Consider the following 25,968-nt stretch of genomic DNA (forward strand, 5'->3'; position numbering starts at 1 on the left):
TCCAGTACCTAAGTAATTTTCTAAGTCATTTCTGTTACTGTTGTCATAGGATTTTCACACATCTGAGTTCTGGGGTGGGGGTGAATGCAGTCAGATGCAACCATGCATATTATTACCACAGCAAATTTCACACTTTAATGATTTTTTTTCTATTAGATTTACCAAAAACTTCTGCTCTTTTACTGCAAAATCAGTCATTTTATATTTCCAGGGATAGCATTTGACTTTTCTAGGACAAAGTTAGTGCAAATGGTGTATAAATATAGCAGCAGATGAGGACTATTAGTTGGGTCTAAATTCTGCTTTTTTTTTTTTTTCTGTCAGACTGGGAATCTTTGAATGACGGATGTTTAAAGCATTGACAAAGGCACATAGACTCACTGAGAGCTTACCAGTGCTCTGTGTCCACCAGCTGGAGTGAGGGCCATCAGTTTCTTTCATTCAGATTTCCATTTCATCTCCAATCAATGTAAATGTAACTGAGGAGAAATGTAACTGAGGAGAAAAGAAGCCCTTCCTTCTCTTTCAGGCTTTTTGACATAAGCTAATTGTTCTGTGGAATTTGAATTGAGCAAGAAGACAAAGAACTTTTAAACATCAAAACACAGAATTAGCTAAGTGAGAAGGAGTGTGCTTAATGCTAACAGTTATTAAACATATATATGCTAAGAAAATCAGGGTCCAGGTTAATCAACAGAACCTGCTTTTTATTTAAGCACATAAACATGTGATCTTTAATATTTTGTCCTCGTTTTGCTGATAATTTTTAATTAATTCCCTTAGTTTTTTCTCTACCTCATTATGTTTTTTTATGGATGGAGCTCATGTTTGGGTTCAGACTTTCTAAAAAATGTATGTAGAAGGAGTATGAATTACAGGACACTAAGTACTTAAAAATTAATAAAGGTGAATAACTAAGATACTGTACATTTTTGAAGTGAGTCCTAAAGACTAAGTGGTAATAGAGATTTGTACACATTAGTGATATCATTTGGATAAGTCATTTGTCATGAACAGGTTATACTGATGAAAGATGTAGATAGTGTTCTCAAGAAGTATTTTCTTCACACATAATCAGATGATTTTCATATTATGTCTTTATTGTGTACAGCATAGTAATTTTCAAAACATCTAAACAACAGGTTTGTCATAAGTTTATGTATTAGCTGTACAAATGGTTTGGTTGCATAGCCTTATAAAAATAAAATATGTACAATTGTCAGATGACTGTGCCAAAGTCAGCTCAGCTCCTCCTACCTGGATGTGAAAGGGGATTGTGTGGTGGGCTGGGGTTGTTCTGTTTCTATTTTCACAATTTCGCATCTTCAACTGCAGAAAATGTTTCTCCTTACTTTGTATGATTAAAATATAAAATGTTTCCCCATTCACATGTTGACTAGATACTCATAGTATAGTTGCTAGGGATACTGTTGACCCTCAAAAAGATTATGTACAAGAGGGAGAAGCATACAACTTGTAACTGGTTAGGAAATCAGTATTAATCAATTCTAAAATGAGATCCTAAAAATTCCCCCCATCTGTTTCAATGACTGAAAGTAGACCCAGGAATCCTTTGATAAATACTTTCAATTTTAGGTTCACCCTACACACTCTCAAGTGTCTGGAAAACTTCTGGGAGTGTAAAGTCCTGGGCTCCAAACCAGCATGGCTTAGGAAGACTGTAAAGTCCTTAATTATGCCTGATGCAGGTGTAATACAGGATAAAGAGGATTAAGGAGTCTGAGAGCCATGACAAGCAAAAGATAATTCAGTTATGGTCATGGCCAGAAATGGAAAATGAAAACCTCAGTTTTATTCTGAGATTTTTTCTGTTGTCCTTTTTGTTCAGCTTCCTATTCTCTAGGATCACAGCCATGACAACCATGACCTATGTCAGAAGGCTTTTGTAAGGCTCATTTCTTTAGTTCTGTGAGCTGCAGTAGCAGCAGCTGCCTCTAGGATAACAACACAGAAATGTGAAGTCAACCCTGAAGTCTGTGTGTTGGCTTTCTTTGTTTATTTTTATTAGTCCTCCATTTGTGTTGCTTACATGCAACATATTTTCAACCGGAATTTGAAAATATCTGAGAGTCAGATGCTGCTGCCCTGTCAGTCCCAGTAGTGTCATATTCAGCTAATAATTGGCGGAGTCCCTTTCTGCAGGGAATGTTGCTAAGGAATAAGGTTCTAGGGACATCAGTTTTCATACAAGAAGCAAAATAAAGATGGGCAGTTGCTCTGATGTGAAGTCAAAAAGATAATCTGTTCTTTTGCACTAGAAAATTCATGAGTAACTGGTATTTTGCTTGTGAAAATTTGAAAAGAAATAATTGCTTTGAGGTAGTGGGTGTTTGGAGTGGCTCAGCAACACAAGGCATGAAAATGTAATGCTATGTTTGAGAGCTGTGAAGCACTTTTTTTGCACTTTTTTTGTGTTTAGGTACCTTACAGTGGTGGGTGGGGGGAATCTTCCAATATGCCACTCTAAAACCACCCCAAAATCATCTTTAAATGGAAAAGAATTCTTATCATTAAAAATATGCTCAGCCATAATTTGCCATACTTATGATATGCTATTGAAAATTTTGATCATCTCTGATCTTATGAACTATTAATTTATATATAGTCTCATGACATGCTCTGACCATGAATAGAACAGAGTACTTACAGGTGTTGCCTTAACATTTGTATTAAAACAAATGCCAAACTCTTGATTAGATATAGAACTTGATAATGCTAAGCAATTTAGGCAAAATAAAACTAATCAGGAAGGTAGGGCTTAGGAACATTTATTGTTGCTTAGAGTGAAAGAGAGTGTAATTAAAATGATAAGGTAGTCATGATTGGAATAAATTATTGAGGTTTCAGAGATTACACCTTAAAGCATTTGATTAATGTTGAGAAACCTTGATTGTGAAGATGTTCTAGGCCTTTAAACATTGAAAAAGTAGATCCTAGAACATAATCATTTCTTCAGTGGGGCTTTTGCAGACTGCACAAAAGTCTTATGCTAATTTTCTATTTCTCTCCTTCCATATCTTCTCTACAATTTTGTCTGCATATTTTTATCTTTGTGTACAAGTATTTTTAACCTGTTGTTTATCTGCAACTTAGAATTATCAGAAAATGTGTGGAAATGTGTTTGCTAATCTAAAGAGTGACTGGGAAAAGCAGCTCACGTACTCCTGAAGAAAATCCAGTTACCAATTAAGATTTTCATTAAAATATTTGAGTCATAGTTAATTTGCATTAGGATTTATTATCTGAGCAAACCTGACCTATTAAACGTTCTAAATCTATTACTGTCAGTTAATGTCATGATTACAGGAAGAGCACATGGTGTGCCATGGAAACACAGCTGTTCCACCGAATTTTTAACTTGAAATCACCATTGTGCAGTTTATCACTGAATTATTAGGCACAATAAATTATTTTATGCTAGCCACTCTCATGTCCATCTTCTTAATATTTTCCTTGTCATTATAAGTGCCTTTAGCCTTACAGGGTAATGAAAGGTTCTCATATCAAGTCTGATTACTACTCTAATGTTTTCCAGGCATGCTTGGTGATGAGCTTGGCATATGAAACAATTTCCTACAGTAATAAAGCTAATTAAAGTGGGCAGTCATCCCCACATCACTCGTTAATGAATTATAATGAGCTCATTAATCTATCCAGTCTTTCTCACCACATCTATTGACTACGCCTCTCTGGCAGTATAGGATAGAACACATGCCCAGGAAAAAAAAATGGATACTGAAACACATCTATTTTCCCATTTTTGGCATAAAAACAGGACAAAGCAGAGGTATGCTTTAAGTGGAATATGTTTTTTAATAATCAGAATTGGAAAGGGTAAACAGCTAAGTCCATCCAATGGTAGTGAAGGAAGAATCATGCAGGACCTTAAGGAGGTCTAGTATTGCACTGCAAGTGATAGAATAATTAATGCTTCTGTGGCACACACATATCATGTAAAATATGACTTAGAAACAATCTTTTAGTAACTGGCTCTCTGGCGAAACTGCCTGAAGAAAATAACATCAAGCTCATTTTTGGCTGAGTTTCTTGGCATTTTTCTTTGTTTTCTCAAAATGAGCAAAGAAGAGCTTGCAAGGTTATTTCATATCCAATTTCATAATGACAAATATTGGAGAATTAAGTGGTAAAATTTATGAGTGGAAAGAGATGATTCATGCAAATATACATCTAGAAAAACCACCTATTTTTCTTTGATTCTAACCCCGCAACTTTCCCCATCTCTAACAAATAAAGTCTAGTAATAGCAAATCACAGCTAACTGATGGAGTTATCTGGATCTTCTAGCATTCCAATGCTCTTAAGTCAAATCCCACAGGCATATTTTTATATTATGTCATACACAGAATTTTATCTTGATTTGGCTTAGGGCATTGACACATTTCTTTACATGGTAGCTCAGAACCAGGGAAAGCAGTTCTGTATTAGCATGTTTATTATGCTGGTGAGTGGTGCACTAATTATATAGACTGTGCTGTTTTCTATACTGGCCAAACAAAGGCAGGCATTTATAGCTCGTATTGTTTTGTCTGAAGAGACTTAAATTTTTGTAGTATCTTTGTAGTTATGCTCTCATAGGACAATCATTTTATGATAGCTGAACTGTGTCTCAGTTACCTGACAAAGCCTTGGTTCTGGCTTTTTTCCTCAAAAAAATTCATAAGGATAAACAGGTCTTGTCTTTTGTAATGACTATAACGTCAGTCCAGAAATTTTGTTTTCTGCATGTATGCAAAGTGGAATGTATTTAAAGATTGATATATCCGCATAAACTTGCAGGGAAATGTCCTGTTGGTTGAACACATGTTTATTCTCAACTAAAAAATGTGTTTCGATTTAAGGTCAGTGAGTAATTGAATATGCAGTAGAGGTGGGAGTCATGCTGAATATATAGTCTAGTTAAGCTGGTTGACTTCACCACAGTGAAGTACATTCACTGTAATTCAGAATCTAATCTTGACTACTGATGAGAAGATAAAACCTCAGTGGGCCTAGAGAAGCAGTGTGTGTCTCAGCTCATTGTACTAAATGGCTGTAGGTGAGAGGGGAGATAGAGAGTTTTTATGTGGAAAAACAAATCCAACTGTGCTTGGCAAGCGTGATAAAGGCAGGAAACAATCTTCACGTTTTATATGTGTAAATTTTACGTTAAGGGTAGCAAGGTATTCTAAGCTATCAACGTGATTTACTGATTGGCTCACCAGCTCTGCATCATTTTGCTGTTCACTGATGTTTTCTTTAAAGGGTCAGTAATATTGTATAGGATGTCTATGTGACAGTCTTTAAGCAGTAGTAAATTACAAGTTTTAAGCATAGAGGAGATAATGTTCTCTGAATACACATTCACGATGTAAACAAAAAGAATTGGTAGAACATCTGGGCTTTCATTTTATCTAAATATGAGAGTTTCTTTCTTTTCTGTGTCACTATGGTGAATCTAGAGAATCTTTTGGAATAGATTAATTAGGCTGATATACTCAAAGATTTTCAAAGAAAAGTGATTTGTTCTTGGCACATGATATCCATGCATGCAAGCATTTGTATATTTGATCCTAAAGACTTCCCTGGAACGCCATACTGTTTTCATAATTATAACTTCAAGCAGAGCTGGCTGGATCTCTTTCTTACTCTCTTGAGAGCATTTAATAAGATTGCTTCTGTTAATTCTAATGTACTTGGAAGATCTAAAAGCTAATTAATTGCTTTCTTCCTCCTCATCAAATTTAAAATTATTTTTATGTATTTTTATTCAGATCCTAAAGAAAAACTTGACTTGGCTTTAAAAACAGTAATGGTAAAATAAAAATTTGTTTTGTCCTTTTTGTGCACAAGATGTTGTTTTGTCACATTTTTCCTGACAGCTGGAGGAAACCAAGGTCACTATTTTATAACACTCCCCTTTCCTCCCGTCTGAAATTTTCTTGTAATTCCAGGAGGCAGGACAAAGAATATTTTAAAGCTGATAAATTGCATTCAGCATAAAATAATAATTATTGTGTCACATATACAAGCTGATAGTAGAAAACTGCAATGGATTCAGGAGAGGTTTGAGCTTAGTGGCCTGTGCTGTGTTGGAGCTAGAAGAAACTTTTCTATTGATCTCCTCACAGGGCAGCCAGGATCCAATTTGGACTTGTCTCCTTCTGTTTAGACAAATGAGATTTTGTTTAGGACATTTTTCTCTGAATATGAAGAAATACATTTACTGGTATGGCAGTAATGAAACTGCTACAAAAATGCTGCAGATTGGCAGATATTTTTACTTTACTGTTTTGTCATGCTGCTTGGCAGAAAGGAACTGACATACAAATTAAAAAGTGGCTGCATTTCAGTTGTACATTAAATTATAAATGCACAAAGTTATAGATTTTATGGATATTCTTTCATGTGACTCAGTCTATGTGTATTAACATGATTAATAAGGTTGTTTACCTGTAAAAGTTTGAAGGGGTTTTGGTTTTGCTGATTCAACATTAAGGAAAAAAATTGGATATGAATATTTTATCCCTGATTATAATGAGAGTTAATAGGATAGTGTTAAACTGCTGAACATATGGTTACAAACAAACTAAACCCCACCCTGATTACAGAAGGTTTTCATCAAACTAGGAAGTGCAGTGGGGTCTTGTAGAGAATTTGCAATGCTGAAAAAAAGGTGGTTAAGGCAGCACTCTTGGCTAATAAGATTATTTTGAAGAAAAACAAAAAGTATAATTAAAAAATTGGTGTTTGTTTCCACATCAGCAGATCCATCTGCAACATTGGGGGAGCTCATCCAAAGAATGAGTCTTGAAATGCCAGTTTAAGATATCTGAGAATAATAATGGAACAGCAGAGAATAGGAAGTCCTTTGCAGCAGCTACTCATTCTGAGACTGATATGAGAAAGGGTTGAACTGCTAACTCTTGCCTTTTATCTATTGCTTTGATTATTGTGGCTGAATGTCAGATTGAAATAGACAACTGCTTTTTGTTTGTTGGGATTTTTTAAAAAAGTTCTTTTAATTTGAGTTTGTTACTGGTTAAATTAGCAGAAAATGTTCTGGAAAATAGATTTGCTTGGAGCATGAATGAATGTAATGCAGGAGGAAGAGCAGAACAGGCTTCCTGAGATTTTAATCAGACCTCAGAAGTCTGCTAGAAGAGTCATGCATGTGAATAAGGATGATCTGTTTTGTGTAGTTAACTCAATTTCCAAAAACCTTTCAACAGAGCCCTTCATCAAAGGCTTTTAAAAATACAATGATGAGTAGAAGAGTCTTCTCTTGGATTAATGGCAGATCAGGAGTACAGTACAAAAGATTTAAGCAGTCATTTATTAAAGGAAGAATTATACTTCTAGGAGGTCCAGAACTATCAGAATTAAAATGGAGTTTGAAATGTTGCAGAAAGGTATAATCATACTAAATGATGTAAAGATGAAAGACAGTTGAGATTCCATGTCAGCAGACACAGTGGAGAAGAAGGGGAAGAACAATCCTATTTTTCCAGATGAGGAAAGAGAGCTTTCAGACATGGTGCATAGTTCCTTGAAAAGACCTCCTTTATTTTAGGACTTATCAAAATAATATTTTTTTTAAAAGGGACTTACAGTTGAGCATTTATTCTTAGTAGAATCCTGATTATCTGGTTCAAATGAATTACACAGTCCAAGGGTGGAGGAAGGCTTTGGTCAGAGATGCAGAATGTGCTCTGTAAGGAGGAAGATATTTGCTGATTTCAGAGATGACAGTGATTACAAAGTAAGCATGTGGATTTATAAAACAGTGGAAGTCATGGAGGAGATGAATAGGAAATATACATACCTAGTCTTAAGGAAACAGGAACAATGACATTGTTCCACAGCAGGTTGAGAACCAGAGGAAGGTTAGGGGATTTCGTTTCACTTGTTTTCTCTACATGAATGAAGAATTTATTTAGGAATATCACCAAAGGAGACACTGTGCTGTGTATGTGAATTCTGGCCATAAAGGGAGAACTGGTGGATTGATTATATTTGGAAAAAAATGCATTAATATCTTTTGTTATGCGCTTGGCTGCTATTCATGATTTCTGCAGGTTAGATCTTGGGCTTTGTGTGGTATAATCATTCAGTATTCATATTCTACAGTTTATTAATCAAGCTTTATACTTTTAAACTTAATACTTTTTATTATCACTCAGAAAGAGAGAAAACTTCAACTGGAATTAAACAGGATATCCAAATTAATTTGCTTAATCTGTATTTCAGAGTTAACGGAATTTGGCTCACTATGAAGAAAACATTGTTAATTTAGCTTTGTATTCATAAATGTCTGAAGTCAAGATAGCATAGCCTATGTAGTCTCTTTTAGTGTTACCTTCACAGTTGAATATTAGTTGAATTCCAGTATTTAAATGGATGTAACTGCCCTAATTCACCCAGTAAAATATTTATTGACATGTTCCATGTAACTGAACTTAGAATATATTATAGTATTGCATAGGTATGTTTTTAGGATTAATCACTGTTATGTATCATAAGGTCAGATCCTGTGTTCCCCAAACTCCATTTGATTTCCTGATCAAGAAACGAAATAGAGAGTTGTTCCTTTAGAAGTGTCATTTCAATACTGGAGCTCTGTGGAAAGAAGATGTACAAAACAATGTCTTTTTCTGATATGGTTTACAAAGCTGATTAAAGATTTTATTTATTTCTGTTTCTTTTTAATGGAAAGATAACTTGGGAGTGAGACTCTGCATGTGCTAGGTCTAGATGGTCATGGGAGATTGCTCTGAGCTGTTGTGTTATGCTTTAATGGGAATTTCTGGAGCATGGGCTTGCTGTCGCCCTTGTTTTGGGCTTCAGCCACAGCTGGTGGGGCAGTGTGACACGAGAAGCAGGCAAGTTTAGTGTTTGCATTGCCTGCAGCCAGCAGGGGTGCTCTTTGGGAGAGGTGTTGGGACTCCAGCCAAGACTAACTGGTCTGACAAGGCGCCAAAACAGCAGATGAGCCAAAGGAACAAAATCCATGTGCCTTGCACATGTGAAGAAATGCAGCCAGCCAAATAATTTCTCTCTTGGTGTGATTGAAAGGGATTGGTGCAAGAGATATGAAGTGATGCTGTAGGTAGAGCTAGAGAGAGAACAGAAGGGGAAAAGTCACACTGTGTTTGTGAGGTGCCATGGTGTACTTACAGCAAGGACCAGACCAGTGGCTTGGTTTTGACACATGAAAGAAATTATGCAGACTTGGTCTCGCTGCTAATTGTAGAGTCTTTAAGACTTTCATTAAAACAAGAGTAATGATAAACAGTGCAAGTACTCATGATCTGACTGAAAACCAATTTCTGAAAACTCAGTCTGTAATATCCAGCAGTCTACTCGTGTAATCTCAAATAGATAGATTCTCTTCCTTTTGTAAAACATGCTAACACAAGTGGTGTCTCAGCAGGAGAAAGATAGTAGCACTCCTCTGAAAAATTCATCTAAGATCCACAAAGCTACTTGTTGCTTTTTTGATGTCAGGTGGTGTAAAGTGAACCATAGAAGATATCCACAATACCTATCTAGACCTATATGCTGTTCACAGAAAAATAATAATAGTGTCCATATTAAACCTTGTGTTTTTTATGAATGTTCCAGGCAGTTATCCAGAAATTTATTAATTTTTCTACGTAGATCTGCTGCATAACTGAGAGGAAGCTTCAGCTGTTATGGCATTTGTGTACTTTTCTGGACCTGATACTCAGTTTTAAATTTCTTAGTTTTGTTTGTTCCAGGATTATTTTCTTAAGACACTTTATCCTAAGTAATTGTTGATTTTTGCAGTGCCCTAAGTTGGTAAACACTCCATTTAGCATCTGAAATTCAGCACATTTATCAAATGAGCTTTATCATATTCTAATTTTATGGTGTTTCTTTAGAAACATATTCTGTTCAGTATCAGAGGAAAAGCAGTAAATTTACATCCCAGAATACCTGGTTAGTTCTGTTTATAGCACTTTGATTACAGTAAGCACAATATGCCTCTGTGTTCCAAATTATGAAGAGGTATAAAGTAAGTTTTCAAATTTAAAATGATTATTCTTTTTGGCACTTATGTATAACCTGCTGCAGCTGTCTTCACACACAGCACAATTTTTCATCTTGTGACCTGATCTGAGGAGAAACAGATTTGCTACTATGTTTAGCATTTTCCCAAATGAGAAAATAGAAAATAGGAAAATACTGGCACTGAGATATAGCAATTGCTGTCTTAGCTACCAATTGAAAATAAGTAAAAAGGTGATAATTTGAAGAGTATTCTAACCATAAATGTATGTAGTAATAACAGGAGATCGATAATGAACTTGCACCTAAATAATGGATTTTTTCTAAGTATCACAGGATATAAGTGAAGAAAATGATAGATATCTTTTTGCATACAGCTACTTTTACATTTTTATGAAATGCACTTGGAATTTAGTCTGAAAAAATTTTTTATTATCTGAATTTAATAAAAAAGAGTAGTTTGGAGGTGAACTGTTTACGGATTATGCTAACAGTTTTCTTTAACAATGAGGTGTTAATTGACTTTTTATCAAGCATTTCCAGAGTCGTGGACATCCTTACTACAACTGAGAGTGGAATTCTCATCCATTTTTTCATAGTAAAATAATGAACAGTATTCTTAAAAACCATGATAATAATAAAGACAATGTAATATGTAGTATTACATATGTAGTAAGCTCTGCAAAAGGGCCCTGGGTGCAGGGCACAGGTATGCAAAGCTGCAGTGGTACAGGTATCTTATAAAAACATGCCTAGAGCTTAGATTGAATTATTTGGACTGCTAATTTCATAGCATTCTTGTTCTTACTGGACTAGTAGCCTTGATAAAATATTGGCATAAACTCATTTTGTGGAAAGATAAGGAATAGAAAGTGGCAAAGGGTATTAGTAAATAGAAAAAGTAAAGGTCACCCAGCAGACTTGTATATCTGTGGACATTTTATTGATTTTAATTGGCTTCTGAAATCAACTTTACTTATATGACAGTCTGTTCTTTACACTCTACAAATATTGTAAGGACTGAAAAAAGTGAGACATCTTTTGTAAATGTGATCATGCCCACACTATAATTTGGCTTATTTTTCTAAACACAGGAATACATCAGTCAGGTGTCTGCTGGAATGTGGAGATAGCTAGGAGGTTGGCTCTCACAGTCCCAGAGTATTCAAAGTGCATTTAGAAAGCCCTATGTTATGTAGTAGATGTTTTTTCCAGGTTAGTAAGATTTAGTGTGGATTTAGAATGCACTGAGTGCATGCTCTCCTAAAAGCAGGCCATCCTTTTCAACTTGTTTCTTCTTTAATGTCTGTTGCTGTGGCAATTCATTAGGAGGCAATACTGGGGTTTTGGGAGGTTTGGGTTTGGGCTTTTTTTTTGGGTTTTTTTTTTTTTTTTTTTTTGTACCCTATATTCCCATCAGACTCTATCTGCTATTTCTCATTTACCTTGAGAAGCTTATCTCAAAATATTTTTTTGACTTTCCACAGCAGCTTTGCCCTGTATTACAGTTTCTCAGCAGATAATGGAGCATTTCAGACCACTAAGGAGTAGAGATGATCCATTCCTGAATTCACACCATCAGATATATATTGCTGTTTACCCACAGACTAATGAAAAGCACAGCATTCCACCAGTTTTTGCTGCCCTGCACACCTTTCCATAACATGCAATTACTTTAATATCATTCATGCAATCCTTCCCTGAAATAGTTTGGTTCTTGCATGAGAAAAGGATTTTCTGAGCCTCTTCTCCTGCCACAGCTTTCAGTAGTTACTTTCTGGAGGAACTATATTCAGTGTTTTGGCAACAGTTTTTTTCACAATATTTTTTATTCTGTTAGTGCTACATTCAGACAGGTGTCTGGGACGCTGAAATTGCCCAAACCTTTTTGCAGTCAACTGCCTGACTATGTGTTTTCTTGCTTTTATTCACGCTCTTGCATTTAAAGAAAGATTGCCTCTGCAGATACTGTGCAGCAAAATGAGATTATAACATCCTAATTCTACTCTGCATTCAACAACAGCTGTCTGCTGCTCCAGGAAAGCATGGTTCTGATGTGTGTAGTGGTGACTTGGGAAGATGGGCACCATCACTCCTTCCTCTTTCTTTCCCTTGCTTTGTATACCCAGCACAATGCCACATTTGATGGAATATTCCTTGGATCAGTTGGCTGTCTTGGCTGTGTCCCCTCCCAACTGCTTTGTGCCACCCCCCTCTCCTCACTGCAGTGGCAATACATTAAGCAGAAAAGACCTTGATGCCGTGTGAGTGCTGCTTGGCAAAAACAAAATAACATCTGTATTATCAACACTGCTTCCAGACCAAATCTAACCTATAGTGCCATAAAAGCTGCTGTGAAGAAAATTAACTCTACCTCAGCCAAAATCATTGCAGAGTCCAAACCTGAGAGTCTCAAGCATCCCAGAAATTGCAGGGTGCTCTTTTACAAGGCTGCAGTGGCCTGTGCAGGAGTTGATGATAATGTGGGGCACTGATTTCCAAGCACCATATCCCACTGGAAGGGTTAATCAGAGTTTTGCTGAAATGAGACAATGTAAGGGAAAAACCTTAGCCCTCCATGCTTTTCTCCAAGCTCTAAGGGTAGTTATGGTCTAAATTTTATGAGATAATTGTTGCATGGAATGTGGCAGCTAAGTGCCTGAGCAGGAGTCCTTTCCTTGCTCACGTGAGGAAGATCCAGCTGGGCCCACTGCTGGATCCACAAAAGCTCCTCTGCTTTTTGCCAGGAGAGGTGCACTGTGGATTTTCAGTCTTTGGAAGCTCTCTGAGGCAGAATCTTTCTTCAAGCTCTCACTAGTCCAAGAGAGTTCAGCTTTACCTCTTAGATAAACCTAGTGCCAAAGCTCATTGCAAAAATCTTTCCTGCTGTGGTTGAGGCGTGATGTTACAGGCCTCCTTGTGCATACTTTCCAGAAGTTATTTTTGTAATTGTCTTGGCTATGGGACTTTGATGTTTTTTGTTTTCAACTGTATGTTGTACTATTTTATTCTAAGTTAAAAAGAGAAATTCAGAGGGTAGGAACAGTGTAAAACTGCACTGACAGAAAGAACTCAGAACAAGGTAACAAATTTGAGGTACCATAGCTAATGCCCTGTTGTTTTAAAACCGTTTTGTTAAATAAAGACCTTGCTTTTATAAAATAATTGTTGCTGATACTTAAAACCATACTTTTTAGAAGCAGATATTTTTGCTAACAGTAATGTTAAATGCTTACCAATATCATAGCCAGTGCTGTAGGCTGTATTCTGGGATGCGCTAAAATTTTATTTTCAGCTAATGTGCCTAAACATGAATCTGCCAGTAGATAGTAAAATGCTTCAATAGCATATAATAAAGAAAACTTCCACGAATTTTTCCCTAGCAGAGATTGTTTTAGTTCTGGCTTTTTTATAAATTTGGATCTTTCAGAAGATCTATAGTAGTACTGAAGTAGTGTGCAAGCAGCTGGAAATGGTGTAACACTTTCTCTTGTAGTTATTTTAAATATTTAGAATATTGATGTGTATGTGTCTTGTTTCATCTTCCAATTCTGTTAGAGCAGATGATGAGCAATGAAATTATTTTGAAAGGATATAATAATTAATCTTTTATGTGAGGAAAATGGGATCATGCTACTTCTTTTGTCCTGTATTTCTGTGTTGAATCGGATTTACAAACACATTAGTAGTGGCAAAGTGCAAGTTTATCACACTGGTTATGACCTTTAGAACCTCTGAACTCAACACAATATAAATAATTTCTGCACTCTTATACTGCTATTAGCTGATAACTAGAGGTCCAATTTTTTTTTATTTTCAGAACAAACGTGAATATACCACCAGATTGCCAAAAGTTTTCTTGTCATATGGCTGGTGGTTTTCTGGGGTGTTTTTGTTTGGTTGGTTTTTTTGTTTTTTGTTTTTTTTTTCTTTCTATAATAGTATTCCAAATTAGTGAACTTCCCGTGTTTCCAGTAAGTGTTTCCATGCTTGAAGAATGTAAAAATAGAGTTGTTCTGTTACAGTTGCATAACCAGCTAGTTGGCTGGTTAGTTTACTAAGTTTTTACTTTTCAACAGTTCAGTCTATTAATTTGAATTTCTCCTCTGGGATGTTTATCAGAACAACACAGAACTTGATATTTCTTCCTCAGATATGGTGTTGAGACTTGCATGAACTCAGGAGATTTCCTGGGGACTGCTTGCAGCCTGCTTCCTGGACATGGGTTTGGGTACAGTTTTAGCTATTAGGGTCACTTTCATGCAGATCAGATTCAGTAGCAAAAATATTCACTAAGTGGTAACTATATTCTTTCCTCCCTCACTTAATACCAGAACTGCTGCTGTTTTAACTGATGTGGGACAAAAGATGTATGGATGGGGAGTGTGCTTTCCTTTTCCTGTGTGTGTCTGTTGTGCTTTCTTTTTCATCTCTCCAAGATCAAGAGCTCTGCAATAATGCTCTAAATTGATACTTCTCTAATGTTGTTTTGTATGATTAAAATTACAACATTTCATAGCTGTTTCTCAAATGAAAAGGAATGACCTGATAGGATCTTCAGTAAAAAGAGTTGAAAGATTCAGAAAAAAATGAAATGGACTTCTGTGCAGGGAGCTGTTCAAATTTCTATGCAATGTTTTTGGATACATTAATTTCTTTATGCAGAAACTTAGGAAATGTTATTGAAAATACCACACATGACAAAGAAAAATGGAGTTTCATTATTTGAATGTAATTATCTCACACTATGTGAAACAGCCTTTTCTTGTCATGAGCAAAGTAGAAGCGTTAAGCCTATTATAACATCTCTTTTGATGTTTTTCTAGGATGGAATAAAAGATGAATGCTCAGTGCTGAAGCTGCAGCTGAAGGAGAGAGACGAGCTCATAGCCCAGCTTCGTGAGGAGCTGGTAAGCAGAAGCAGTGGGGGGTTTTTCTGGGTGTTTTTGGGTTCATTTCCCTGATGATATCACTCCAAGACCAGATAATAAAGAAACACATTCTCACACCTGCTACAGAATTACTAGCCTAAGGCTATGTTAATCATTCAGGTAAACACTGATAACACTGACTGTACTTTTCTAGGGACTTGTCAGCCTCTGAAGAGGCTACTGTGCAGGTTCACGGCTTGTAAAAGTTTCTTTGAAGACACTGTGTTGACAGTTGTCTGATCAGAGGCAGATAAGCACAGCGCTGTATGCATATGCCAGAAATCTTGAAGGGCCATGCACATGCCTGATAAGTTGTCAGTATTTCTCCCATGAGCTGTTTTTCACATCTATGAGATTCTTCAGTAGAAAAGGAAATAAGGTTATTTTTTTTCTCCATAATAGATGTCTTTGCATAAGGTAATAAATATTCTTACACTTGCTGGACCTTTACTTAGTATATGAGCTACTAATGCTCGGCTACTACTGCTTTAAGGATTGACAAAATATGTTCCAGTGACTAAAGGAAAAGACATGATTCAGCAATTACAAAATACTAAACACATGAAAATGCGTTTTATTATTTTGCTAAAGCTGTGGTAACAGAATTTTGAGATTCCTTTTTTGATGGAATGTAGTTAAACCATGGATATCTTCAGTATTCTCAAATAAACGAGAGGGAGTTTCCACCTCCTCTCTCACTGCAGAGGAATCCTGTAGGGCACCACCTTCAGGAAGATATTCAGCACATACATTCCTTCCATGAAAGCTGCAGCTGTGTGTGGACCTAAGATTTTGTTTAATCACCCTTTGGGACAAGGGGTTGTTTCCCTTATTAGATCTTAATTTGCTGATCTACCTCAGGGGATTTTTGTGCCTTTCTGTCTTTTGTCTCTCGTGCCTAGCTCAGAACTTGAACAGAATTAATTCAAGTCTAGCTATTGCTGCATTTTTTTTATACTCACTAAAAGCAGAAGTACACTTTTATGCCAAATAACTTGAGTTTCAAGTTGCATGGGATAAATGTAATTGTGCCCAAGAGTGAAAGATTTCTTTGCTATATTTACATCTGCAAAATAAATACACATCATCAATATTCTTTGTTTTGTGTTTGGCTACATTAAGAAATGATGTATTGTGTAATTATTATATAAAATTAAATGACAAAACGGGACATAGCGTGCATCAAACTTCTCCACGGTCCTGGAGCATTATTTTTATATCAGTCTAGTTCAGAACATATGCTATGTAACTGGTGGACCATTCTGTCAGTGTAAAATTACCCAGTATTGATACAGGGAACTGTAGCTCATTTACTGTTAACTGTTGTCAAAATTCATCTGTGTATACATCATTTGAAGAAAAAAAGACCTCCAGGGAACTGTCATAATAGACAAAAAGTACAACTTCCCAGGGCCTTGAAATAAGGATTTCTAGATGATTGAAAGTATCATGGATTTAATTCATTATTAATTGACTTCAGTTTTGATGCTCTAAGACTTGTAAAGGAGTGCAGGTGAGATTCTTGAGACCATGTTTAGTTGTTTGAAATTAACCTTTGAAAGGACTTAGTACATCTGATTTACTCCTAATTGAACTGACTAAAGCCAGGTTGGGGAGGTGAACATGACAGAAACTATTTTAGTTTATGAAACCTAGAAAAAAATGAATGGGAACACCATAGGAAAATAAGAAGTTGGGTTTGTGGGGTTTTTTTGGTGGGTTTTTTTTGGTTTTTTTTTTTTTTTTTTTTTTTTGTGCTGTGGTTGTAGGGCTTTTTTGTTTGTTTGGGGTTTTTTGGGGTTTTTTTGTGTTTGGTGTTGTTTTGAGTTGTCGAAGTACAGTCATAGGTGTGCTTTGTAAATCTCTACTGCATCTTCTGTGATACTGCACATCCAGTGCCCTTTTCTGGAGCTATCCTGGGTCCTGCCACCATGGCACTTGATGAAGTTGGCTCCTGATAGTGTCAGATGCTCTTAGAAACTTTTTTCAATGTACTCTTGAGGGAAAGTAAGCTGTCTTTCAGAGCTGTTAAAAATTAATTAAATCTGTAATGATTGCCAGGAAATTCTGATAATGTTTTCCTAGCTTGCATAAAACTCACCAAAAATTCATGTGAAACATGCTTTAATATTCTGCAAATGCTGCATTTACTTATGTGTTTGTGAGACTGTAAACATTTGGAAAGTGAATGTTTAGAAAAGTTAAGAGCAGTCATTTGTGGCTAATGAAACTGCACATATTTTCACATAGCTGCAATTTATTACAGACATAGCACTTAATAGAAAACTAAAGCTTTTGCTCTAGTGTCTTGGGGCAGCCATGTGCCATTTGTCACTCTGATCATGGAAATATAAAATTTTTAAATGCAACTTGCCTGTCTTGAAAGCATGGCGTACTGATGCTTATTCAGAAATAGCACCTAAAAATGTATTTGAGTAGGAGTCAGTTTTGTGGTTTTTTGAGAAGTACATTAAAATCTGTACTTCCAGCATTCAAGTTGAATGTTTGCATGTATATGTAAAACCCTTGTTTAGTTGGTTTTACTGCAGAACTCTTCAACTAACCCAAAGTGAACTTAAGGTAATTTTGGCTGTGTGGGAGCATTTCCTTCTTGCTTTCCTCTGGACTTGCTAGACTTTTCTAGTAATTTTCTCCTCTGATTTTTTTTTTTCCTAAATTTTAAATACTTTTTAAAAAGCATTCCTACCTTATTTGAATGCATTATGAACGAGCTGAGCTGAGGAAAATGTCAATGGAGTGTGAGCTGATGAAGCTTCAGAACTTAGAATTGTTACATAGCTTTTTAAGGGGGAAAAGGCTAAATACTAGAGAAATAAAAATAGGGATTTAGATGCTCAGCTGCAATATCCAGGTAGAAAGGATAAAATACAAGGAGCCATCACCTGCCTCCTAATAAACAAGAAGAACATAGTCTCTTGCAGATTTTTTATTTGTTCTCTTGTTTAATGATTATTAGAGAAATAAAGATAGGAGGTAGGGAAGTGGAATTAATTCCTCCATGCTTCCATTATCTCCTGAAAAATTCTTGCTTCAGAAATGTCAGGTACCCCAACCTGCTCTGAAGATACCTAAACCTCTGCATTGAAATTTTTGGTTCAAATCACCACTTTTCTCAAAACTGTACTCATTTGTGAAAATATTATCCAGTGAATCAAATTAAGCATATCCATTCTGCAGAGAATGTGCTCTTCTTTTCTCGTTTCTTAGTTTTTTCCCCTAAAATAACTAAAAGAAATAAACATCTTAGTTTTCTTTGAGCATGAAGGTATTTGAAACCTCAGCTGTCTCATACCCAGGTCTGCCTGCAACTGCATCTTTCCATATATTTTCCCAAATTGATCTTTTTCCACTGCAGTGTGCGCACTCGGAGTGACTTTAAGCAGAAAATATTTTCATGCTATATTGGCAAAAGTAACTGACTGCTGTTTACAGTAACATTTATTCTATTGCTGTCATTGGTACAGCAACATTCATGCTGAAAAATGAGAGTTAACACCATTATCCTTTCAACCTTGATTCCCTGTGTGACTTAAGTCGTGTGTTGTGCCACCAAAATGAAAAATGTAGTGAGGCAGTTGGAGTCAATTCTGAGTGGAATTGAGGCAAAGTTAGGTCAGGAAATTAATCCCCCTTATAGCCCAGCTGTTGGGAATATTTTTCTGCCATGGAGGTAGCTCTTTATCAAATGTTAGACTTTCTACATTTACGGAATAGCAAGGTACAGTGCCACCTAAGTGGGCTTTACCTCAAGCTGCAGAAGTTACTGCTCTTGGGCTAGATATTCTGGAGTTAGCTCAACAAAACATAGCTGTTCTACTTTTATTTTTTAAACTTTTTTTCTCATCTTTTCCAATAATAAATAAGCTCTACCTCCCTGCCCAAAACGTAGGTTAAATGATTTGAGAGGGCATGGGACTTGTGCTGTGGTATTTGGGGAGGGGGTTGGTGGATGATGGTTTTGGCAAGGAATTAATTTTTGTATTTGTTTGTTTATATGCTGTGTCCTAAATACACTGTGTTCCTGGAGGGCAAGAGTGATGGCAAGCTTATCTGTTTTCTGTAGTTTGATTTCAATAATGGGCAATTAGCCAATTGCTCGATTTTTGAAGTATGGTGAGGATGAGTACTTGTTACTCAGCTTTGAAGTGTAACAGAAAACCTTTGATGCATTTGAATCCTGCTGATGAACTGTTTATGAAAGACACTTAGGTTAAGTGTAAAAATCACTTCAAAATGTAGTTATGCCAGTACAGATCCCTTGAGTTTTACAGTCTTAACATTACAGCTTGTTTTGACAGGCAAAGAATGAGATTCAGATAAAAATGTCATGAATGCATGGGGGAAATAATTTTTTGAAATGTTATGAAAAAGAGACATTTTCGTTAGTCCAGGTTACTGTCTACATTTTAAAAACAGTTGTCCTTGAAATTTTAAAGAAATTAGATAGTTCCCATTTGAAAAGGGTAGTAGTCCTTATTTTTGGGAAAAGAAATCTAAATTGCGCTTTACATTGATTACCCATTTGCTTTACATTCTGTTGGTTTGTAATATTATTTCATGTTTTTATGAGAGGATATTACAGACCCATGGATAATTTTCATAAGAACCAGCATTTGTAAGTAGTTTCAAATCCTTATTCCTCACCATATTTAGGAAAAATTAGGAGTAGAAAAGAAATAGATTAGGTGTACTTAAACATTATTAAAGTGTCAGGCATCTTCCCCCTTTTTTTGCAGGAGAATTAATTCCACATATTCCAGAAGAGGCTTATCTGAGCAGTAATTACTCTCTGAATCAGTTCCACAAGACAGACATGGAGTGTGAAAATGGCAATATCCTATAACCCACAATGGGGATTAGGCTGCAACTCCTTGTCTACACCAGTCCCTTGATGAAAAGCTGCCAGTCAGATATGATCTTTAATATTCCTGGGCACTTGTAGAGGTGATTCTGCATATGAGTTTAAGTTCCTACTTCAAAACATTGTCATATCATAGTGTTTGGCATAGATAAAAAATACATTATGAGCACAGAGTGTATTCCTGGTCTCACTGAGGCTCTGCTATGGAGTATTTCATAAAAATAACGCTGCAGAATGAACAGACATGAAGTACCAAATTTGGCCAGTCTGCCTTGAGGCACAGTGCTGAGGCTTTCCCTCCTTCAATAATAATGCACTGTGTGTGCTTGTCTTTGGCAGGAGTGTCACTTGTAGACAGCTGCCATCATGAGATGTCCAATGTTTTACTGATGGGCCTTCTAGTATAAGCAGGCAATTCTGATCTGGCCTTAGGCCAAAATCTAGGAAAACTTTGCTATTTGATCTGTCTGAAGGGCAAAATGTATGTCTCAATGTCACCTTTCCTTTTTTTAACTTAATTTTTTAAACTGATTTTTACTCAAGTAAAGATCTAAAGATAGCTGACAACAGGTGAATTTTACGACAAATGGAAATGGCATCTTGGGGATGTGCAGGCAAGGAAGACTGTGTGTTGCAGTTCATCTTTGTAGATGTTTTCCTTTGTAGGATGAAAGTTGGCTAAAAAGTACTGAAATTCATTGTTGCTTGATTGTAAGTTTGTGGTATTAGATAAATTCTCAAAGAAATACTCAAGTTTGAGCTGGCATGAAAATGACTGCTGTCAGTATCATCTAATGAAATAGTAATTATGAAAATTATTAATGAAAATAATGAAATATTTCCATATTTTATGAAATACTAAGGAAACACTATTGCCTCTGTGTATTTATAAGAGAACTGAGAAAAGTAATGTTGCTTAAAAACAAATACAGGCATGCTGGGAAGCTTGTTTTGCTTCTGATGATCAGCAGTTTTATTTCTATGACTTAACACTTTCAGTATACTGCTAAAGCCATGTATGTGATGCATTTTTATGTAATCATCTGATATGGATGACTTTCAGATTGATAAATGTATTATCCTCAGCTCGGCACTGCAGTGTATAATGAATCAAATGTTCATGTTGTTTCTTCCAATAATTGATTTTCTGATTGGGGAAATACTTTGCTCTTCGTGATGTGGGGATATCTGTGCAGTTTTTTAAGGATTTGATGGAAAAATCATGTTTTGCTTGGTTTCTCTTTTCTCCCTTTAATCTTAGTTTAGTGCCTTGTCCAGTTTTCTTTGCCATAGCTGAGCATAATTCACAGAAAAGTCCCTAAATACACACTGTTATAGCAACCATCACAAATTAAGAATCATCTGTGCTTTAATACCAAGGTATAATTTTTCTTTGAATGCTAATGAAGTTTTTTACTGAAGGGTATAATGTAATGTTCATCCTCAGTGAATATTTTTTCACTCACTCTGAGTATATTCCAGAATTTAGACATCAAATATTTTTGTCTGTAAATAACACATTGTTGTTTACACATGAGAATTTTTAGGAACTAAAAAAAATTGCAAATACTGTAATGTTAGGGCTGAGAAACTATTCTTAAGACACCAAAAAGCTAAACTGCAATATCAGTTCATCCTTAGTCCTTTCCTAAAAGAGTAAACTAACAAGAAATTAGTTACATGAAAGTATTTCTTACATCTCTAGTAATATTGCTTCTCAGAGACTGACTCTGTACATCCTCTCCAAGTTTTGTATATTTTTGTTGATCCATTACTCTATTTCCATTTGTTATTTGAAATGCACAAGATTTTAGAGATTCAACAAAGACTCCGTTTCAAATTCTGTTTCAAAGACTGAGCACTTTCTCACTGAAGATACCTTCTGTACTTTGGCATCATGAATATTGCATGGTTCAAAGGATACTCAAACACTTCCTCAGGTCCTCTGCCTTCTTTGAAACATATTTTTTAGTGATTTTAAGTTCTGTTTAGAGCTGGGGTGTGTATGTGGAGTTTTAGTAGAACTTCCATAGAGAAGTTCTGATTCATACCTAGTTTGTCTACATGAGGTTATAGCTCTGAAATTGGCAAATTTGCCCCTTCCAGTTTTTGGAGAGCAAAAATACCCTTTGCCATAGCTGTTTCCCATGGTTTGGAGAAGTGAATTAAATAGAATAAAGTACTACTGATCTTCTAGATTTGAGTAGGTTATCATTATAGTGCATGCCCTTTCATGTCTCTGTAATTAGCCTGGGATGGGTGGGACTGATGCTGGAACTGGAGAACTGCTGAAGTGGCCATTTATTTCAGAGATGTTAGAGAAATGCCTTTTCTTTTTCCTTTTTCCTTTTTCTTTTCTTTTTTTTTTTTTAAATCAGAATAGCAAGCTTACAACCAGAGGTAGGTTTTGGTCACAGTGTCAAGCCTCTTTCTTCCATCCAGGTCTTTAATGCTTCCCTTGGATTCTTTCTTCTGCTGTTCTGATTTCCTGCATCTTTCTTCATCTTTTGAAATACTGTTTCCCTCTTTCTATAGAAGCCACACACAGTCTGCACATCTTTTAATGTCCTGTGCATGTTTTATCAATTCTTTATCCAGAAACCTGTTCATGCCCACTTCTGGTTTTTGGGTGGAGCCTTTTTTCACGCCTAAGCCTTTGTAGTGTTGCGCAGCTGTAACATTTCTGGTTCTGGTGCGATTTTGTCAGTATCCCAGTGCAACAAGAAGGGAATGGGTTCTGTACCTAATCTTTCAGAAATTGCCTGCTGATTACCCTGTACTTAGGCTGGGTGTTTGGTAAAATAGGCAGTGGGCTGTACAAATGCCCTTCATTGCCCTGCAGGGAGGAGGCAGATGACTGAAGAGCTATAATGCATTCATGCCAAGTGGTAGTAAAACCTCCCACATGGGATATCATGGATACAAAAGTGTGATACAAGACTATGTACAAAAGCCTGAGCAGTGTCCTAGCAGAGAGCTAGCTTGCAAATATCTACTTCTACTTTCTGAGCTGTTTCCAAAAATTATTGCTCAAGTAATCCTGTTTCCTATTTTGTCTCCTCTGATATTTTGATGATAAAACATTTTATATTCCTTTGTATCTTGATTAGTTTATGGTCATTATCAAAAATCAAATAAAAGAGCAATCTTACTGACTTTTGGCCACATATTACAGTTAAATTGCAAGGAGAAAATAAGGTACTAGTTAATATTAAGTCAGCCTAATCTCACTTGTACATTTATTTGGTTTGTCTGTGTACTCAGTACTCAATTCTGACTATTTTTTCATTAGATTGGTCTGTATAGCTAGGAAAATAAAAGCAATGAACTGTTTCTTAATATTCTTTGTTGACTTCAGAATATAGAGTGAAAATATATCTTTTTTTGGCTTGATTGGTGAGTTTTTTTCCAGAGCTGCTCTTCATGAATAATTCAGTATGTTTGAAATGTACTTAACGTATTTTAGTGTTTTCTGGTAATAATGGAAGACATTTATCTTACACTTCCCAATTTGACTTACAGATGATATTGTTTTTCTCAAAGGGAGCTCTTGTGATTTTCCAGAAGAATAATAGAGTTTGCAGGCTATGGTATTTATCAGAATTCACGATTATTAACATAGGGATTTATAAAACCAGGCTTTCTCCAAGTGTGATATTTGTGTTTCAGCTTACAAATGAGGGTTGCACTCAGCTATGCTGGTTGAGAAATAGGATGCTGTATTATTATGACTTAGAAAAAACAAGTGGAGCTATTGTGCTGGTAGTATGGTGATGAGAAGGAATAAAGATAAGATGTGTAAACTTGCACCTGTCTGCTTGCAGTGGAGCTCAGGTTAATAGGCTGGAAAAATAAAAAGTGGTGCAATTAAAGGATGATCTGAAGCAGCTGAACAACTTGTTCTAATTTTTTAGCTGAGCAACTTGTTCTAATTTTTTAGCTGAACTCTGTGTTTTATCATACTGCTTTCAAGAGCAGGGTGATGGGCTCTGAGTGGAAGGATGGTAGAGAGAGGACAGGATTTTTGAATTGCCCTTGAATATATACCTTCTAAGAACACTGCAAATGGAGGCATGATTTGAAAATTGCTGTGCAAATAAATAGAAATTGCTGTGCAAAGGATCCTCATTTAGCCAGTGTGATTAAGAAAGCTTTGACCATTTTCTGCAATATTTTAGAAGTCATTGCATCTTCTTCGATTTATCGAAATGGAATTCAGTACTTAAGGGACAAAGATATTTGCTTTCTTTTGTCCCTCCAGTTCAGAACCACTGGGGTGATAAGGCTGTAGAGAAAAAGCTGATGAACCACAAGTAGCTTAAGACATCTTCTCTAACACTATTTTGTCTTTATTTGTGAAATCACAGTTAAGAATGTATATCTGTTTGTCTTGCCTTGAACTTAAAAATTGATGGACTGTTCTGCTTAGCCAGCAAAATTAAAGTAGTATCCAGGCAGAGAGCTTTTTTCACGTACTTTATTCTGCAGAAAACCAGGTTTTTGTCATCATGTAATCAGATTGAGGGAGAGAGAGTGAGAAAACTACTGCTTAAACTGTAAGGTGACAGTTAAGTGGGAAGAGCAGTTGTTCTTAACCTGTAGGGAATCAGGAAGCTTCAGGTTGTGTGCATGCCTATTTGTCAGCATAGAAGGAACCCTAAAAGTGTGACAAAAACCAGGTTATGACTTGGAAAATTCTTAGAATCAGTAATTAAACAGGCCTGTAGAATTTTTATCTTACTTCCATTTCAGCTTTATTTTTCTTTTTAAAAATAATTTTGATAATTTTCAAAATTTATTATTCTGGAATTATAAAACCTTCTGGAACTATAAAACCTTCCATACATATGAAGGCCCTAACTTCATGGAATGCTGTTCTGATAAGTAATATGTAGAATTGGGCATGAGAAGTATTAGAAACAGCAAAGGCCTAGCAGTGACCTTTTTGTCAGAGAGTTATTGATAAAGGCAGGTGTTTTGTTTTGTTTGTTTGGGGTTTTTTTCGGTAGAACCTAAGCAGGTAACTTAAGATGATGGGTAATTTAGGAGAGAAGGACCTTAGAGGGTGCCCTAGTCCTACATCCTGGCTCAAAGTACCCCATGACGTGTCCCATATTTACATAAATTCTCTACATGGCCACTGGAATTTGGGATAATGATCAGTGTCTCAGTAGAAGATACTCCATAGAGCTGAGAAACCAGCATTGGCTCTGTTAAACTGAATGAATGCTTAGGAATGCCTGAGAAACTACACTTAAATGGGATCTCTCTTTAGGGAACTAAGGTATATTTTTAGTAATTGGACTTAAAAGAAAAAAAAAAAAAGTGTGGGAAAATGTTTTTCTTGTCAAGGGCAGTATAAAGCTAAAATAGATGAAATGATGGAATACAAGTGGATATGGGTGATTACAGCTCAGAATTTGATACTGCAAGGAACTGTGTATCAGATGAGCACCAACTAGGTATTGATGTGCTTTGTCTCAGTAAGAATAGGATACAATTACTCCATAATTACTCTTTCTTTTTCAGATAAGGTATTGAAGGCATATAGATGACTTTTCAGAACAGACTTCATTTTCTTTTTCCACAACTTTGTCCAAGATAGTTTGTAAAATTTGTTGCCATAGCTTTTATTTTTGCCATTTTATTCAGTATGCATAGATAGACATGCAAGCACTGCTCAAAAAGAAATTTTTTTTAATGGTTATGTGCTGCTGTTCTAATTTCTTTGTCTCCTCCTTTTGCACAGAATGCTTTGTAGTTTAATTATTTTTGGACTTGGTATAATATAATTAATAGAAAGGACATCCCAGGCTAATAGACATCAAGACAAACAAGTCTTCATCAAGACAAACAAGTTTGTTTAGAAGGGTGAGGAATCTATTCACCTCTCCATGGAGAACTGCTCCCTAGGTACCTGCTACTACACAAGACTCCTCTTGTTTGTGTGAGGTGACTTCTGGAATGCTTTTCAGGCTTTTATGTCTACTTACACTGGTGTGCACTGAAAATGTCAACATAAAATGTTGACAGAGGTTTGCTCATTTAGTTTGCTGATCATCTCTTCACAGCTGTATCGCACCATACATCAAACCTGTGGGACAG

The 25,968-nt window shown here is 36.0% G+C and overlaps 1 protein-coding gene across 6 annotated transcripts in view; it reads left to right on the plus strand.

Annotated features, from left to right (window-relative positions):
- The window catches only part of CCSER1 (coiled-coil serine rich protein 1), a 609,788-nt gene that overhangs the window by 323,458 nt on the left and 260,362 nt on the right, over positions 1-25,968 (plus strand). For all 6 annotated transcript variants that reach the window (XM_074540916.1, XM_074540917.1, XM_074540919.1 and 3 more), the window contains one exon: positions 14,877-14,960. In XM_074540916.1, coding sequence (XP_074397017.1) covers positions 14,877-14,960 — 84 coding nt within the window. The remainder of the gene's footprint in view (positions 1-14,876; positions 14,961-25,968) is intronic.

Source organism: Zonotrichia albicollis, chromosome 5, assembly GCF_047830755.1.
Source record: "Zonotrichia albicollis isolate bZonAlb1 chromosome 5, bZonAlb1.hap1, whole genome shotgun sequence".
NCBI lineage: Eukaryota > Metazoa > Chordata > Aves > Passeriformes > Passerellidae > Zonotrichia > Zonotrichia albicollis.